This window comes from Schistocerca americana, chromosome 1 (assembly GCF_021461395.2).
Source record: "Schistocerca americana isolate TAMUIC-IGC-003095 chromosome 1, iqSchAmer2.1, whole genome shotgun sequence".
NCBI classification, from domain to species: domain Eukaryota; kingdom Metazoa; phylum Arthropoda; class Insecta; order Orthoptera; family Acrididae; genus Schistocerca; species Schistocerca americana.
Genome location: NC_060119.1, coordinates 504,051,627 through 504,069,836, shown reverse-complemented (window position 1 = coordinate 504,069,836; position 18,210 = coordinate 504,051,627). Strand labels below are relative to the sequence as shown.

Genomic DNA, 18,210 nt, shown 5'->3' with positions numbered 1-18,210 from the left:
AGAGTACCAGGGATCTGCAGCGAGGCAAATGCTGCGGTAACCTGCAACCAGACCAGAGGCCCGTTCGTGGACTGAGCGCCCCATATACACTCCTGGAAATGGAAAAAAGAACACATTGACACCGGTGTATCAGACCCACCATACTTGCTCCGGACACTGCGAGAGGGCTGTACAAGCAATGATCACACGCACGGCACAGCGGACACACCAGGAACCGCGGTGTTGGCCGTCGAATGGCGCTAGCTGCGCAGCATTTGTGCACCGCCGCCGTCAGTGTCAGCCAGTTTGCCGTGGCATACGGAGCTCCATCACAGTCTTTAACACTGGTAGCACGCCGCGACAGCGTGGACGTGAACCGTATGTGCAGTTGACGGACTTTGAGCGAGGGCGTATAGTGGGCATGCGGGAGGCCGGGTAGACGTACCGCCGAATTGCTCAACACGTGGGGCGTGAGGTCTCCACAGTACATCGATGTTGTCGCCAGTGGTCGGCGGAAGGTGCACGTGCCCGTCGACCTGGGACTGGACCGCAGCGACGCACGGATGCACGCCAAGACCGTAGGATCCTACGCAGTGCCGTAGGGAACCGCACCGCCACTTCCCAGCAAATTAGGGACACTGTTGTTCCTGGGGTATCGGCGAGGACCATTCGCAACCGTCTCCATGAAGCTGGGCTACGGTCCCGCACACCGTTAGGCCGTCTTCCGCTCATGCCCCAACATCGTGCAGCCCGCCTCCAGTGGTGTCGCGACAGGCGTGAATGGAGGGACGAATGGAGACGTGTCGTCTTCAGCGATGAGAGTCGCTTCTGCCTTGGTGCCAATGATGGTCGTATGCGTGTTTGGCGCCGTGCAGGTGAGCGCCACAATCAGGACTGCATACGACCGAGGCACACAGGGCCAACACCCGGCATCATGGTGTGGGGAGCGATCTCCTACACTGGCCGTACACCACTGGTGATCGTCGAAGGGACACTGAATAGTGCACGGTACATCCAAACCGTCATCGAACCCATCGTTCTACCATTCCTAGACCGGCAAGGGAACTTGCTGTTCCAACAGGACAATGCACGTCCGCATGTATCCCGTGCCACCCAACGTGCTCTAGAAGGTGTAAGTCAACTACCCTGGCCAGCAAGATCTCCGGATCTGTCCCCCATGGAGCATGTTTGGGACTGGATGAAGCGTCGTCTCACGCGGTCTGCACGTCCAGCACGAACGCTGGTCCAACTGAGGCGCCAGGTGGAAATGGCATGGCAAGCCGTTCCACAGGACTACATCCAGCATCTCTACGATCGTCTCCATGGGAGAATAGCAGCCTGCATTGCTGCGAAAGGTGGATATACACTGTACTAGTGCCGACACTGTGCATGCTCTGTTGCCTGTGTCTATGTGCCTGTGGTTCTGTCAGTGTGATCATGTGATGTATCTGACCCCAGGAATGTGTCAATAAAGTTTCCCCTTCCTGGGACAATGAATTCACGGTGTTCTTATTTCAATTTCCAGGAGTGTAGATACGTTATTCCTCGTGGAGGAAAAACTTCTTCGAGCTATTGGCGTTACTTTGATATTCGGAACCTCCACTTAATCTTGCAGATAGGAAGATGAGAAGTTGCTCTACAGCTTTTCGATGTGCAGCATTGTTAATTGCAGTCCATAAGTTTTGGTCGTTAGCATTCTCTCTATCTGGAAAGGGGGGCAAAAGATCGGCGGAGCCTTCCTCGCCACACTCACAGATTGGTGTGTTACTACATCCCACTGGATGTAGATGTTCGGCATATGGATCATTACCTGTCAATAGGTGTATTGATAGGTGCACTATACCTCGAGTAGGGGCAACGTGGCGCATACTGAGCCTGTCGTGAATGCATGGGAATATGCTGCTACCCGCCTTGCAGTGCTTCTAATATCCCAGTCAGACTGCTTTTCATCTAACTTCCAGGCTCGTATGTGGTCGTATGCGTCTTTCATCTGGAATATGTACTATTGTGATCTCGTAAACAAGATCACATTGTTCACACTCCAATGACTACAACGGTGCTCTGTAACGTACTACGATATCAATCAAACATATCCCGAGAATCACCAGTAAACCCTTAATAGGCGTAGCGCGAAAGGCATATAACCACTTGAAAAGAGCTACACAATCGGTAATGTACAGTAGTGCTGATTGCCAAATAAAGATTTTTGATCTAACAATTGACAGCTAGTCAGGCAGATTGTTACCATTCCGAAAACTGTGTTTTTATAGCTGACGTTTATTTTTCCAATGACCGGCTTCATATCTTCAGAACAGTGCTGCTGCATTCAGTAGCCGCATACTTCACAGGTACACGTGTTGTCATACTCCAGTTGCTGCAAAGACTTATCTCCATAGAATGAACCTTGAGACGCACTTCACCCATGAAGGAGGTCCATACAAAAATAAATCACTTCCGCTCTATATTTTTGTACTCCTTGTCAGTCTGGGAACTTGACCAAAATGGATTAACGGAAGAAAGAAAAGAGATGCGTCAGAAATTGGTATGACAACGCACGTGTTTCTGTGTTACAAGTGTTCTTATGCCGATCTAAAGACGGCTATAGTTCTCAGCAGAAAATAGTCAATCTAAAAGAAGAACCATTTATTGTCGTCAGACAAAGTAATAGAAGATAGAAGAAATGCAATGCAATGGACAAAATGCTACGAGATCCGTTATTGCGCTATTTTATTTGGCGGAATATACACCATACCGGTTGGTTATAATTAAAGCGCAGCTACTCACGGAGATCGAGTGTGCGCTGCAATTATCGTGTGCAGCGAAACTTGGTAGATATGCAAATGCGTTAATGCGGGACCGATTTACACTGAAAAAAATTAGTTCCAGTCTTGCCCATTAGATGCAAATCTGGCGCTGTGTTGCATCTCGGTCTCCGGTGCTCGTAGTGGACAAACCGTGTATCAACATTATGCTTTTCTCACTTGTCTGTTCTTTTCTGGCCACGGGCTGTTCGTAATCCATAACATATGGAAACAGTTCTATATGTATTTCCTGCATCTTGCACCAGATTTGCAGGTGCTGGCCAAAATTGGAACTATTTTTTTGCAGCGTAAATAGGTTCTTCAGTAACAGATTAGAATATCTACTAAGTTTCGTCGCCTTACAATAATTTTTGCCCACACTGGACCTCTGTGTGTAGCTGCACTATAATTTCTGTATAACCACCCAGAAATACTTATTTATTTGTCATTTTTATACCAGCTGTAATAACACAAAGTAAGCTACTGTCATTAACACAGACATGCCGAAGTTAGCTACAGCTAAAGCATTGTATAAACATATTTGCCATGCAATAATCGAATGAAACTATGTATCACATTGTAAAAATGGAATACTTAATGTATGAACGTTCTAATGTAAATTAAGGACTATGAAAGAAGAAATTTGAGAAAGAATAATACGTTGACTCCTACGACAGTCGGTCACGACTGTCTAATAGCTATTGGCAGACATCAGAACTGACTGTACATGACACGAGCACATACGACTACCAATTTGGATATCGAGTCTATATCACCTTCTATGTTAGACAAGGATGCGTCATTCTATGCTGCCGGAGTTTATCAGTAGTAGGGGCGGGGGAGAAAGGGCGTTCAATTCGCTTGACAAACCATGACTAGATGTTTTCAGTGATTAAGAGATCTGGAGAACGTGAAGGCCAAACCAAAAGTCGATCGAGGTAGGTCATGACGTACCTCGTTTTTATCTTGCTTCATGATAACGTCATGGACACCTCGAAGACGCGCCACAACAGGCGGTTGCTGCCCGAATTACTGGCTGTTCGAACCGATCGTGTTTTATAGCCTATGGCACAACATACCATTACTCGAGATGGTGGGTCATATGACGCTGAAGACTGAAATTTTGAAACTTTCGTTTATTACGGAGCATCCACATATCGATACGTTCAACATGATGCTGTATTCAGAATCGGGACTCGTCTGAGGTTTCGCTCCTGTGTTCAATGTTATTATTGGGCGGTATCAGACCGCCTCTCTCTGCTGCAGCGTCAGAGGAAGCCACAACAGCAATATTCATGATGAAAGTCTGTAGTGCTCCAGGCATCGCCACAGTGTCCGAGTTGATAATTGAATCGCTGGAAAACGGATCCATTTCCTAACTGAAGTATGTGACGTTACTGTAAGATCCTGCATGGACGGGCGAAAAATTTCTTTTCTCTCGGGCGCTAGTCGCGTGGAGCCGTTGAGATCCTGCATGCCACTGAAAATGGTGCACCTGAAACCGTTAGTTTCACATTTGCATAAAAGTCGTGGAATCCTATCCAACACGAGTAGCAATATTGCGAAACGGTAAAGTGCAGTTTCTATGGACCATGTCCTGCATGTCCTGGTAGGTGTTTCTCCTTTTTACACGATGCATAACATGAACTTCTCATTAAAAAATTATATTCAAATTCGATTTCTCAATAAGCAGCTCATTCATTATACGCAGTATAGGATGTGAATCGTGATGCTTCTTCATACCTCGTCAGTCCAAAAATTTCGAGACTAGGTTAATAAAAAATAAAGGGAAATTAAGGGGCTGCTGTCAGTACTTCATGTGTTCTACGAAGTCTCCTTCCAACTGAGTACAATGCACGGAACATTCATACAAACTTGTGGAACAGTCATAAAAGTCATACTTTCCGGACATTATTCAACTCGCGCATCACATTGACATCCAAGTCTCATCACCCGTGATTATTTCTTCCACAAAAGAATTGTCCGCGTTCGGAATTTCAATCAAGTCGCGGCAGGCGTCCACACACAACTGCTTTTGCTTAGAATTCAAGGTGTGCAACGTTCTGGAGAATGCCTTTAACACTAGATTTAGAGATGCTGCTTCACTGTCATTTGTGACACAACGACGTTGACACACTACGGCCGCACGTCCACTACGTAATAGTGCCTTTTAACAACTGACTGGTCGAATGCACATCTATTGTCTACAGTAGTTATCTCAGGCTGTTACAGTAGTTACTCCGCTGGCGTCCCATGTACGCCATGAGTAAAATTCGTCTCGGAACTTCTTGGATGGTAGGTGTAGCTTTACCATCGTTTTAAGTCACGACTTATATCCATGTTCTTAAAAGTAATATCGCCGTTTGCTTCGCTTATAGTTGTCTATTTGAGGTGTGCTTCAGTTCTTGTGACATCAACGAGTCTGAAAACTTTAAGCTCACCATTTTCTTGTTTATAAATAGTAAACTCACATAATCGCACCCCTCGGTTCGTAGTTAGATGAAGGCTACCGCTAGAGTTTTTTACGTAACTAATGTAACCGACCTGCGTCTTAATGTCTCTAGCTGAGCTTGCGAAAGAAATTACATGAACTGTCTTCTCTCTCCTCTGCCCTGTCTCCTCCCGGTATACAGCTAGCTGGCACTATTCAGTCGAAATGATCCAAAAATTTACCTCCCAAACCATCGCCGATTCACGTACCGCAGCGCTTTTGTCGGCTGACGTGTCTGCGAGGCGTGAAGGCAGAATGCACGACATAATGGCCTCAGCTCCCGGAAGCTTCACATCTGTCTTGCAGCCGTGAGAGCGCTTGGGCCAGATGATCGATGGCGGTTGCTTGCTGCTACACCACTTCCTCGTGGGAAGCCGGACAGATTCACCTCCACCACCAGCACTGCCTGATGGTATTTGCCCGCTTTCGTGGATGATTCACGAGGGTAACATCTTGAAATCACGTAGAAACGTATTTTTCTCTCAACAGTTGAGATTAGCCAATGGCAAGGGTACTGGCCTCTCCTCCGGAATATACCACGCCGTTGTAAGAAAGACCGACTGGCTGAGGAAAAAAGATACTGCACTCAGTGATAAGCTGTTTCAGCCTCAAATACTAAAGCACAGCCCTGTATCACAAAAGCAAAACACACCAAACAGAATCGCGAAAATCAGCTCATACAAGTCATTAACAACGAATAAAAGTTATCAATCTGAGGAGAAAGATATCAACAAGGTAGTGATTGAAAGTGAGCTACAGAGCAGAGGTTCGGTATTATATGTATTATCTGCATTCACGAAGACGCTAAAGTTAAGTAACTAATTAAGAGATGGGAGAACAGCACATTTGAATTCCACTGTGTAAGTAAAAGGATAACATCTACGATGTGATATCAAGTGTTTACATATGAGAGTGCCTGTCATGGCATTTGGGAAATAATGTGATGCTCACACAGTAGTTATTGTCACAAGGTGTACATTTCTACAGAAAGTAGTTCTTAGTCATGTCTGAAGAACAGTGCAGATATTGCTTGTGTTTATTTTGAACAACAGCTCAAAGTAACAGCGTGGGAGAATTTCAGTTTTTTAGAATTTGCTTTGAAAAACTGAACAATAACATCCACGATTTGCATAAGACATTATCTGAATACAGACGACTGAACATAGAAGCACAGAACTACAAAATAAAACATAAAACGGTGGATAGTATTATCAAAAGATTACTTCCATATTCTTTAAATAAAGTACTTTTACCACAACGTATTTATTTTACAGAATTTTGTAACGTATTTAATTAATTAAAACTAATAAAAACATGTCTAATGTTTTGGACAAAACTCGCATAACAGAAAGAAACCGTAACTGCCAGTGGTGTACACGCAGGAATGAAGCTACATGATAGATTACAACTGGCCAGGTCATCCCATTACGAATGACGTGCTCTGAGTCTTGTTTGCTAGAAAGTCTGCAATACAGTGGCATATCTGTTCCAGAAGTCCATGAGCACATATTTTAATCAGAAATAATACATCAATACATCTCAATAACCATCAGAGAGTTCGTAGTATGTGATATTCACAGAGAGCATCAATAGGAGCTATTAATTCAGTTAAATATTTCGCCAGTATTTACGTACTGACGGTAAATGTCTGATTCGACTGGATACGCTGGCAAACAATCACAAATTTCTTACGGTGTCGCCAGCAAGGCCAGAATTCTCTAGTAATGTCCTTCCATTTCTACTGACACTTGTCTGATGTTCTGTAGTTCCGCTTTCGTGTTGTCTTTTCCGTTTGGCCTCAGCGGTAGCCTATATTTTATTTGTCCGCATGGCCTGTGATGGAGGATGCACACACTACAGTTATCAACCAAATCCCTCCCTCCCCACTTCTCCATCAAACTAGCGTCAACTGCGGGTAGTGAAAATAAGAAAGCCTTCTTGTACGCCTCAGTATGGTCATTGCGCAAGACATACTTGAGAAAGAGCGATTATACTCCATGACTTCTGTTTAACGACTGCTCTCGGAGTTTTAGTATTGCCATGATACACGTTTCCCTTGCTGCTGTCCCACCATGATTTCTGTGATGCTCTTGCACCGACTAAGAAAAGCTCGTCACTAATAGCGAACTGTCTGCATGCCGTAAACTGATCTCGATAAAGATCCCAGACTGACGTATGGTCAAGTACTGGAAAAGTTTCTCAAGCTACCTACTTCGTGAATGAACTTCAGTATTCTTCTAAAGAATCTTTGCCAGGTATGTGCCTTTCCAATCAACTAGGTTTTTGTGATTGATCGTCGAATCGCCTCCGGATGCTCAAGGTTATCTGCTTTTCAAGCGTAGAATTTAGTCGTATTGAGGCTCAAAATCCCATCTTTGTACAAAATACAGACTATCTGCTTGTCGTTTCGATGATTGTCTGATGATGCCAACTTCCTGTATGCAAGTGCGTCTTCAGCAAATATCCCCAGAGACAGAGAAGCAGCGATGTTTATATAGTCGTCTATTAGCGGCAATCAAATGAAAACGATGCGGATTGAAAACCTAAGTAGGCTGTTTACTATATCAAAACTAGTTGCTATGACTGTTAATCCATTTATCCCACTGTGAAACTAGACGGTCAGTGCCATCGTGGATAATGTGTGTGGTTGCTTGGAAAACAATGATTGTACCTCGGCATTCTCTTCTTCGTCCGGAGCACGTCGATGGTCACGAATGTGTTTCTTAGGGGCTCCAAAAATATGGAAACGGCTTAGGCAGGGATCGGAGCTGTGTGGCAGGGATTCCCAGTGAAACTTCTGTAGGCTACAAGAAACAACCTTAGCAATATACAGTATCTACCGTAGCAGTGACAAAAGGGGTAACGACGCGACGAGACTGCCCTGGCCGACAGTTGTCTTTCAGTGACGTCCGGCCTTCTCGAAATCCTTTATTCCAAACAAAAACACGCGCATAAGTCGGACGCACACGCGAATCGCTGACCTCACGTAGAGCACGTCTAACAGACAAATGACACGGCAGTGAATGTTCGCGCTGTTCCTTCCTAATTTTCAATGGAGGCCTCGTCCACACACACCTACCTGCGTTACCAACGGCCGCACTACGCTCGTTATAAAATCTGCCTCGTTTTCATTTGACTGCCACTTGTATACATAGAGTCTCTGATCTTTAGTGCCAACAGTTCACAGATGAGAAAGGATGTCTATAAACCGAATACGTGTCTGAAAATGAATATTTAGTTTTTTTATTGATATAAATAATTTACTCGTCATAGTAACAAGTTAAACTCAAAGCAACTATTAAATGTAAAGGCTGCTAATTTAAAAGAATGCATTGAAAACGTGCATTAAATTTTGATATGCTTTGCTCTGGCTTTTGTGTAATGAGACTGGAAGCTATGATACAACTAACCACTTCCTCCTTGACTTCTACTAGAACTACATACACCAACGAATTCATGTCATCACACAGGGAAAAAATCCGTAGGAGTGCTATCTGGCGATCATGCTGACCAAGGGGCAGGAATTCCAGTCGAATCCAACGATTATGTATCTGTCGTTCAGGTGGTGACGGACGTTAATACCGAAGTAGGAAAGTGCACCGTTATGTTGAAAACACCTGGTCCAGGGAACGACTAAGTTTACTATTTATTTATTAAACGGCATAAAATAAGAGTTTTGGAATCGCAAAAATAGCTAGACACATAGAAAAAAGGTACTAAAATATTACTTACAACACTTCATCACAGATCTCCACATAATATAACGCAAATGATAGTAGTTATTGGCGAATACTAAGGATTTTTATGTATTTTGTCACTCCATTCGTCACTGTCAGAAAAATTTCGAAAGGGCTCTTGTGGGCACGTATAGGACATGAGCAACTATTCGTCGTTCATCACGACAGTAACAAGATGTTGTCATCTGTATGGAATTACTTGTAATAATTTATAAAGCAGCCCATGCATCCAAAGTGCGTCACATGCTTAACTTACATCATCGAAATCAACTGATGTTTTCTACTTCATTGATACCCTCTGGTGGTGCTAAGGAGCAGACCTCGAGACAAATATCTAAAGCCGACTACTATGTGATCGTGAAGGATTTGGACAAGGTATGTCTTCCTAGAACGGTAAAGGTCTTGTCACACTTTCCTAAGTTACATCCGACCTTATATTTATTTCCAAGGGCGTTTGCAAATTGAGAATAACATGCCATTGTACAAGGAGACTACAATCTAGTTGTCTGATAGTCCGGTTTTTACTTCTTATGTAACTCGGGGTTACTTCCACATACTTGCAGCGCGTCTGTTTAATAATAACTCACATTAAACTACTGTGATTCCGGAGAGACTTTGCTTACCTATGTCCGATTCGTAATTATCTCAGAAGCGCTACATCCATATTTGTCAGAAGCGACCTGAATTGTCAACGCCTGCGACTAGGAAGTGGAAGGAAAGCGCTGGCGCGCACAGTAGAGCTAGCGGACGACTCACCGAGGTCCCAGTCCTTCTCGTTTCGTAGCCGCTCCTTCTCGGCGATGACGTACCAGATGCAGGCGAGCCAATGTGCGACCAGCGTGAAGGAGAGCATGAGCAGCGTGAGGATCATGGCGCTGTACTGCGAGTAGCGGTCCATCTTCTGCAGCAGCCGCGCCAGACGCAGCAGCCGCGTCAGCTTCAGCAGGTGGATGTGGCCGTGCCCAGAGTCCTGCGGGGAAAGGTAGCACGTCTAGGAACTCGCGTACCAGTCTCTGTAGCAGTAACACCAACACAGGTGAGGCAGGGTGAGGGAAAGGAATCTGTGAGGGTTTTTTTGAGCGAATCATCCGCGTATTGCCCCACACAGGGGAGACCCAAAAAGTCAGAGAGTTGAACTTCTGTGCAGGCACAGGTGAGGACGTTCTCTGCAGAATCGGCAATGGGAGTAACATGTGGAAAAAACTGCCAAGAAGAAGATACAGAATGATGTTAAGACGCCAAGCCCTTGGTACCTGAGGATATTGTAGCGGATAAAAACTGCAGTGAGAGAGAAAAATTGGAATACATCCTGCATATTGTCGAGGACGTTGAGTGTAGGTCCTACTCTGAGATGAAGAGGTTGGCAAAGAAGGGGAAGCTGTGGCGTGCGTCATCAGACCATTCAGAAGACACTATAAGAGTTTAGAAGAAGGGGTGGGATGAGATGGGAGGACATGTGTTGAGGTATCAGGGAATAAATTTCATTGTATTAGAGGGACTCGTAGAGAGCAGAAACCGTAGCGGAGCACAGAGATTGCGATACACCCAAAGAATAATTGAAGACGTTGCTTATAAGTGCTGAGACGAAGACGTTGTCACAGGAGAAGAATTCGCAGCGAACCGCATCAAACCAGTCAGAGAGTGATGAAGAAAGTAGAGTCAGTCTAGTTTGAATTTTCAAAATGTGGAAACTCTTTTTTTTGTGTCATAAATCTTCTGAGAGGTAATTATTTTATTGGAAATAGTTATTAACGATATTCACTTTAAATTTTAATCTCACTTCCGAACATTTTATGTGGAAAATTTAAGTGGATTATTTCATGTTTTCTTATTCATAAGAATAAATTTGTTTTCGAACTGATTTTTTATAGTTTTTCCACGTTTGTTATCCTAATAATCTACCTCTGCAAACAAAAAGATTAACTCGGTAAGTCCCATGTTCAAATGAAAACATGAATCTGCATAAATTAAAACAACTTAATTTCTTTCTTTTTCTTTTTCCTTTTCTTGTGGAAGTGTAGTACTGATCATAATGGAAGACATTTGTTGACCATTTTTTTAAATATATGTAAAATGAGTGTTAATCTCAAAATGGCTAAGCGGTGCCAAGGGGCAGACACCTTCCACTATGCCAAACCATATAATGTGTTGATGTGGACAACAATAAATTAGAATTGTTTCGCCACGTTCTGTGGAGAATATTTTAAAGCCTCCAGCGCTATTCAGACTAAATCTCATTGGCTGCTACGGGTTAATAGAGAGGGATATGCTGAGCGCTTTAGACCTGGCAAGGAACGATCACCAACTCGACCTCATATTTTAATTTAAAAAATGCACACTAGGAGGATATCAGCCCCAGAAATCGATATCGCTCGAAAATTTTGGCCATACTTCTGATAGTACACAGTTATGACCTTCTGAAGGTACAACTCTTACAGTTTCGAGGGCACTGGGTGTTTGTCACTCGCTCCACCCCACTGCAACCGCCTAATGGCCCAGTGCGAAGTAATGTACAGTGGAGTGAGTAAGAGGCTTGCGAAATACTGATTTGAAACTGGTAACATGCTTTGTTCATTGTGTCAAAGATCGCGGTTTTTAATCTATACTTCGTGCCAGATGTGTGTTTGCCTTGAATATTTTTATGTTGCGATTTGCAAATGCAGCGCAAATGAGTGAGACAAATGAGAGTGTCATTAAACAAGTAGCGTAGTTCTTCAACATGAATGACGCAATTAAATTGCAAATCGAAAATCATTAACTTCATTTCGTAATAATTCTTCATTTGCTTAGGTATATTCATTTTGATTTTAAGGCGTATGTTTGTTTAGCTACAGAATATCAATACGACAATATTGTTAATGTACGAGTAATATTGAGCAAATATGTGTGTAACATATTACGTAATCACACTACTTACTATTTTTCACGTAGAATAACATATGTTCTCGGACAAGATTTCAGAACACGTTGGAATAGTGCGCCCATCTCAGCCCCTCCTCTTTCCCCGCCTTCAACATCCTACAAATAGAAGGGCTCTTGTTGTCATTCCGCTGTACAGTACTTCACTCTTGGGCATTAGGTAGCTGCACTGGGGCGGAGCGAGTGACAAAGAAACGGTACCCCCGAAAATGTAAGAGTTGTAACTTCAGAGGGTCATAACAGCGTACTATCAGAATTATGGCCCAAACTTTCTCCCGGGATCGATTGCTGGAGCTGATATCTTGCAAGTGTGTTATGCTCTTCTAAACATATGAAGTCAAGTTGATCATGTTTCGTGTGATACACCGTCCTTAGTGAAGTGTCCTTGCAGTGGAGTTTATTTTATTGGTAATAAAACAGCTGTGACGAATACTACATCTCAGAAATATTCACAAGATTTAAATCAACAAATTTCGCTGCCACTAATTCAGTGATCTTCGACTGCGACTTATTTATTTGCCATATAAGCTCAATGCGGACGGGCATTATCTTGCATGAAGTCGATAGCATTAACCTACACGACGAGGACAGCATTATGTTGCATGAAGAGGACTTCGTAGCTTAAAAGTTGCACGTACTGTTTGACAGGCGTATCTCATCTCTGCACTTATGAATCCTAACAATATTCCTACAATATCCAAAATAATACTTCTCAATATCAGAAGCATATCGAAATTTTTCCAGAGGTTCCTGTTATTGTCATGGTTACCACATTCCGTCCAGGCCAGAATCATTCTACGAATCGCTGCGGCACGCAGTACGAAGAGCACATTCCTCCATTCACTCACGGCTCAACCTCGATGGTGCTGACCTTGGACACTTCGACGTCCGGCTTGCGGACCAGCCCCTCTGAAGCTCATATACGCAATTGTTCGGGTAACTGTAACTCGTGAGGTAGCCGTAGGTGCCGTAGACCATTTTATTACTTGTATCATTAGATTGGTCCTGCTCTAAATCCAGACATCGGTCCTCATGGCCGTCCACGTGTTGGCCTACTTACTGTTCTCGTAGTGGCTGCCAAGACAATGACACTACAATCATTGTACAGACTGGATTTTGTATTTGATATGTGTCAGGACGACCGAACACTAAACTAGAAAACAGCGTCCTTTGTAAATCCTGGTCGTAGCGAAAGAGGAAACACGAGTGAAATGTTATGGGCGTAATGAACGTAATATTTGAAACACTTCCAGTACAATAAATAAAAATATAAATTTCAGCGAAGGCAGTGATGGTCTCTTTTAATGAGTTCATGATCGCTGTAAGACAATCGCAGTATGTCTTTACAGATTTTCGAAAGGTTTTAGATTCAGTAGCACTGCAACGTGTAGCAATGAAAATACGTTTCTCTGATGGAATGAAGGAAAATCAAGAGAGTGTCAATAGAACGGAGCATTTGCTCATATTAAGGAAGGATAAGAAGGAAAATCGGCTATACTCTCTTCAAAGGAACTGTTCCGAAATTTGCTTAAAGAGATTTTAGTGATATCACGAAAAACTTAAATCTGGATGGCTTGACGGGGATTTGAACAGTCGTCCTCCCGAAAGCGACGTTCCTGTGGGATATATAATCGTGTTTACGCTGTCTCTGAGCTATGAGTCTGTTATCATTCCGTTCCTATGCAGGGAACACAAATTCAGTTTGTAGAAACTTTTGATCTTAACTTATGGTGAAAGTACACCTTTTATTGGCTCAGTTTTTCGCTTTTCCCGATTGTGGTCAACTCTGGAAACTCTGATAATTATCACTCTCTGTTTTCCATTTCTGAACTGTTTCAAATGGTTATACCTTGAAAAAGAATGACGATAGAACATATATGTAAATGTTTTATAATCAGAATGTTCCATAAACTTCTACTAGCTAGAGTTTTGCTGAAGAAAGAATTCCTTGTTAATATTCCATATTTCTCGATGGATTTCACAGATATAAATGGTCAGACGACTGTAGTGTAATATCAGCAGAAGCAGAAAATGGTGTAACAGGAGTAGGAGTCGTTGTGAATAGGAAGGTAGGGAAGAGAGAGTGACTTCCTGTGAACTGTTCAGTGATGCGGTTGTTCCAGTCAGAATCGACAGCAAACTATCACCGACAACAATAGTTCAGGTATACACGCCGACGCCGCAAGCAGAAAATGAAGAGACCGACAAAGTATATGAGGGTAACGAACAGCTAATTCACTACAAAAAGAGATGTGAAAATTTACTAGGAATGCGGTTGTGAGGGAAGAATTCCAAGACAGGATTACGGAACAATATGGGCTTAGTAATAGAAATGAGAGAGGAAGAAGATTCTGTTCTGCAATAAATTTCAGCTATTAATGTTGAATGGAATGAACAGTCTAATGAGAACGGACTATGGATTTAGAGTAAATCGAATACAGAAGAGAGTAACGAGAAATAGCAGAAATGAGAATACCGAGAAACTTAACATCACAGTTGGGTATCACTGTTTGCACGAGGATAAGGAAAATAACCCGTGATAAACGGAGCAAGCAGGACCTGAAAAGGACATTAGCGCTGGCAAATGCAGCATTTGTAGCCAAGAGAATTCTGCTAGTATCAAACATAGGCGTTGAGGAAGAAATTTATGAGGATGCACATTTGGAGCACAGCATTGTGTGGTAGTGAAACTCGGAGTATGGAAAACGGGAACAGAAGAGAGTCGATGCGTTTGAGACGTGGTGCTACAGAAGAATTTTGAACATTAGGTGGACCAATAAGGTAAGAAATGATGAGGTTCTCCGCAGAATCGGCGAGGAATAGAACGGAAGGAGAGGGGACGAGATGATGAAGGCATCAGGGAAGGACTTCCATGGTGCTGAGGGAGCTGTAGAGGGTAAAAACTGTGGAGGAAGACAGAGATTGGAATACACCCAGAAAATGATTGAGGACGTATGTTGCAAGCGCAACTCTGAGATGAAGAGGGTGGCGCAGGAGAGGAATTCGTGGCGGGCAGCATCAAACCAGCCAGAAGAATGATGACTAAAAAACGTTACACAGGCGGTCCCGAAAATAAGGAGAGCTGAATAAGTTTACCGAAGGGCTGTGGGTGGTGATAAATGTTATTATGGAAGAGAAATTATTGGATATCCATACGCTACGAACAGGCGACCCAAGGCAACGTTTACAAGGGCTGAACTTCCCAGCAGGCGTCATCCGTGAAGGCTTGATGATGGAACGCCCCAGTGGAGTGTGACATGCCGCTTAAGTTGGCTGGCACGCTTAGCTGTTTGTCCTGGTAACTAGTTGCGACAAGTTACTGAACCAGCTACGACGTGATAGCCAGCGCTTACTCAGCAGCGTAGCCTTTACTAAAACTTGCCGTATGACACCTTAGCGCTGTTACATAGATCACGTTGTCGATATTGGGGGATCCTCTACGAAAGCACACCATACGTTTTCGATGGATAGCAGAATATTGGCCTGGAGATACGAAAATCTATGTGAATAGTGAGCGAATCGCTAGAAAGTGTTTGGAGACGAGTAGTTTTAATATCAAATTCATGACCAGGGTTCTTACAACATCATTCACGAATGGAGAGAGGGGAAATTGATTGCTTTTATATGTCTCTACGAGCAACTATTATATTAACATCGCCTCTAGGGAATTGTCGCGAGGAACTGAAGAATATTCGACGTTTTCGCCATGAAATCTATCGGAAGTTTTTCTAGTGATTTTATACTGATATACGCTGTCTACTTTCGAACAGCTGCCTCTTAAGATTTTTCATAATTTCCGTAACTCGCTACCGACAGTCTAACAAGTCACCCACCATTCGCACTACGCTGTGAATATATTAAAGCTGGCCGGCGTGTGAGACTCACAGGCATTTGTCGTGCATCATCGTAGGTTATTTAAGAGATTTTAGTTCTTGATTTGAATACATTTTGTAGTAAATATGCGCCTTTGTACCTATTATTTTTTTTTAAAGTAAAACTTTTTGAAAAGACAAGTTAAGTTTTTAGGAAATAACTCGTGTTATTTTGAAATTACGATACTCGTGATCGAGGTCTAAATTTTTCCGAGTGATAACTTTTGTGAAAGTTTGTCAGAAGTCCTTGTTTGATTATATTTTGCAGTGAATACACAAAATTAGTGCCTGTTACTGCCAGACGACTGAAGACTTTACATTTTACAGTGATGTTTTACGAAATATCTCGTGTTCATTTTGAATTTCCAGTGCTTCCGATCTAAGCTTAATTTACCACGCAGTCGTAAGCACACTGGGTTCGCATTAGGGAGGACAATTGTTCAAACCCGCGTCCGGCCATCCTGATGTAAGATTTCCATGACTTCTCTAAATCGCTTCAGGCAAATGCCGGGATGGTTCCTTTGAAAGGGTACGGCCGACTTCCTTCCCCATCCGTCCCTAATACGATGGGACCGATGACCTTGCTGTTTGGTCCCCTCCTCCAAGTCAACCAACCAACTTAATTTACGAGCTATCGATTCAGAATAATTTAGTCAAAAGTGTTTTCTACATTATATGCTTTAAGTGAACGCTAATTCATTCCACTGTGATACTATGCCGAAACTTTTAAAGAAAAGGGGTCAAGCGAGTTTTTACATTTTTACCGTTTTTTACAACTGCCAACTCTACTGAGCACGTAAATGTTGCACATTCCTGCACATTTACATAATATAGTACACATGAGGTTTCTTAATTCTTTGAGTCTTCCTTTCAAAATTTTTACCTATGCGTGGGGGTATGGGATTTGTTATACGGTATGGGGAATGAGATGTACTGTGTAACTTGTGGGAAATAATTTTATGGGGGAGAACGGGTACAGTACGGAGGTCACTGGGAATGCCTGAGAGGTTCTCTCCTGGAACTGCATGATATATCGTAGGAATAATTTGACTAATGAACAAGGAGGAAAAATCTGTGCCCATCAGGCACATTTGGAGGCAACAAGAAAAGAGCTGCTATGGATTAGGGAGACAGGGAGGTGGAGGGTGACTGGGAACTGGGAAGTGACAAAATAGTTGATGAAGAACAGGACTCGATCTGAGAGTTTCGTTGTGTATACAAGAAGTAGGAATCAGCAGCTATCAGAGTTACAGGAAGTGTCGAGGTACCTCAGGTAGAAGATGTAGGAAATATGCAGCAGACTCCATCAGTTATCAGGAAGATTACCAGAGTGAAAAATGTTAGGAAGAAAAAAGCACCGATGATAGGAATTAAGGCGAGACGTGAGCCCGCAATTGAAGGAAATGGTTGGGCCAGAGTACCAGGCCACCAACGTTTTTAACCCTGGTGCATGAGTAACTCAAGTGATAGAGGACTGAGGGTTTTTGTATAAGGATTCAACAAGGGCAGATGAAGTAATGGTAATGGGTGGGGCAAGAAACTGGGAATATGATATGAGTGTTAACCTACACAGGATAGCATGAAAGTTTCTTTTATAATTTGCCAACTTCTATAAATTACGTTTCACTTGTCTACAAACCGAGAGTAGCCTTTGTTGTCGTATCTGCGCCCACTGGTCGATTTTCTGTATACTCGCTCCTGATTCTGCTATACTACTTCATCTTGGCTAAGATCTTTCCGCCTAGAGTGGGCTCAGCCAGTGGAGATTGAGGGCACTGTTACGGAGCATGACTGTCAAGTTTGAATGGGAAGAAAGACTTCGTTCTATTCCGTTCGAGTCTGTTATGAAGTGATGGCGTGTTTTTGCTTGTGTGTGATATGGAGTGTCGAAGAGAAAAGCCGCACTGAATGGTACTGAGAAAGGTGGAGAACGATGTATGAAACCAGCATACGCTTTGTTTCATGAAATGACGCTGGGAATTATACACATCATTTCTCGACGCGTTTGCTCTGGAGCACAAGGTGATGTTTTTTATACACGTGACCTTGGTGAGGCTTATTGGAAAGGTAATATTTCAGGGTTATAAAGCAGAATGAATAGCAGGGTGGTTCTGGTTGTTAAAATTACTGTGGGACAGTTTGCATTCAGTTTGCACACCGTATTAGATCGTAATCGAGTCTAGCAAGCTGATATTTCGTAGATATATTTGTTCGTCCGCTTTCCCTTCGGGAAGAGGACGTCTCACAAGTGTTTTGAGAAGAGCTGGTTGACCTGCAGTGTGATATGAGCCTGATGGACCGCTTTCTTATGCGTAAAACTTTGAATGACTTTTACAGCTGTTTACCACAAGAGCAGTATCGTGTTTTGCACTAGCATGCGACCAAAGGCCTCTCAATGTTTGGTTCCACAT

At 43.1% G+C, this 18,210-nt stretch overlaps 1 protein-coding gene across 1 annotated transcript in view; it reads right to left on the bottom strand.

Moving 5' to 3' along the window:
- The window catches only part of LOC124624305 (potassium voltage-gated channel subfamily H member 8), a 496,049-nt gene that overhangs the window by 206,862 nt on the left and 270,977 nt on the right, over positions 1 to 18,210 (bottom strand). Inside the window, exon 6 of the mRNA XM_047149098.1 lies at positions 9,765 to 9,978. Within this exon, the coding sequence (XP_047005054.1) occupies positions 9,765 to 9,978 (214 nt within the window). The remainder of the gene's footprint in view (positions 1 to 9,764; positions 9,979 to 18,210) is intronic.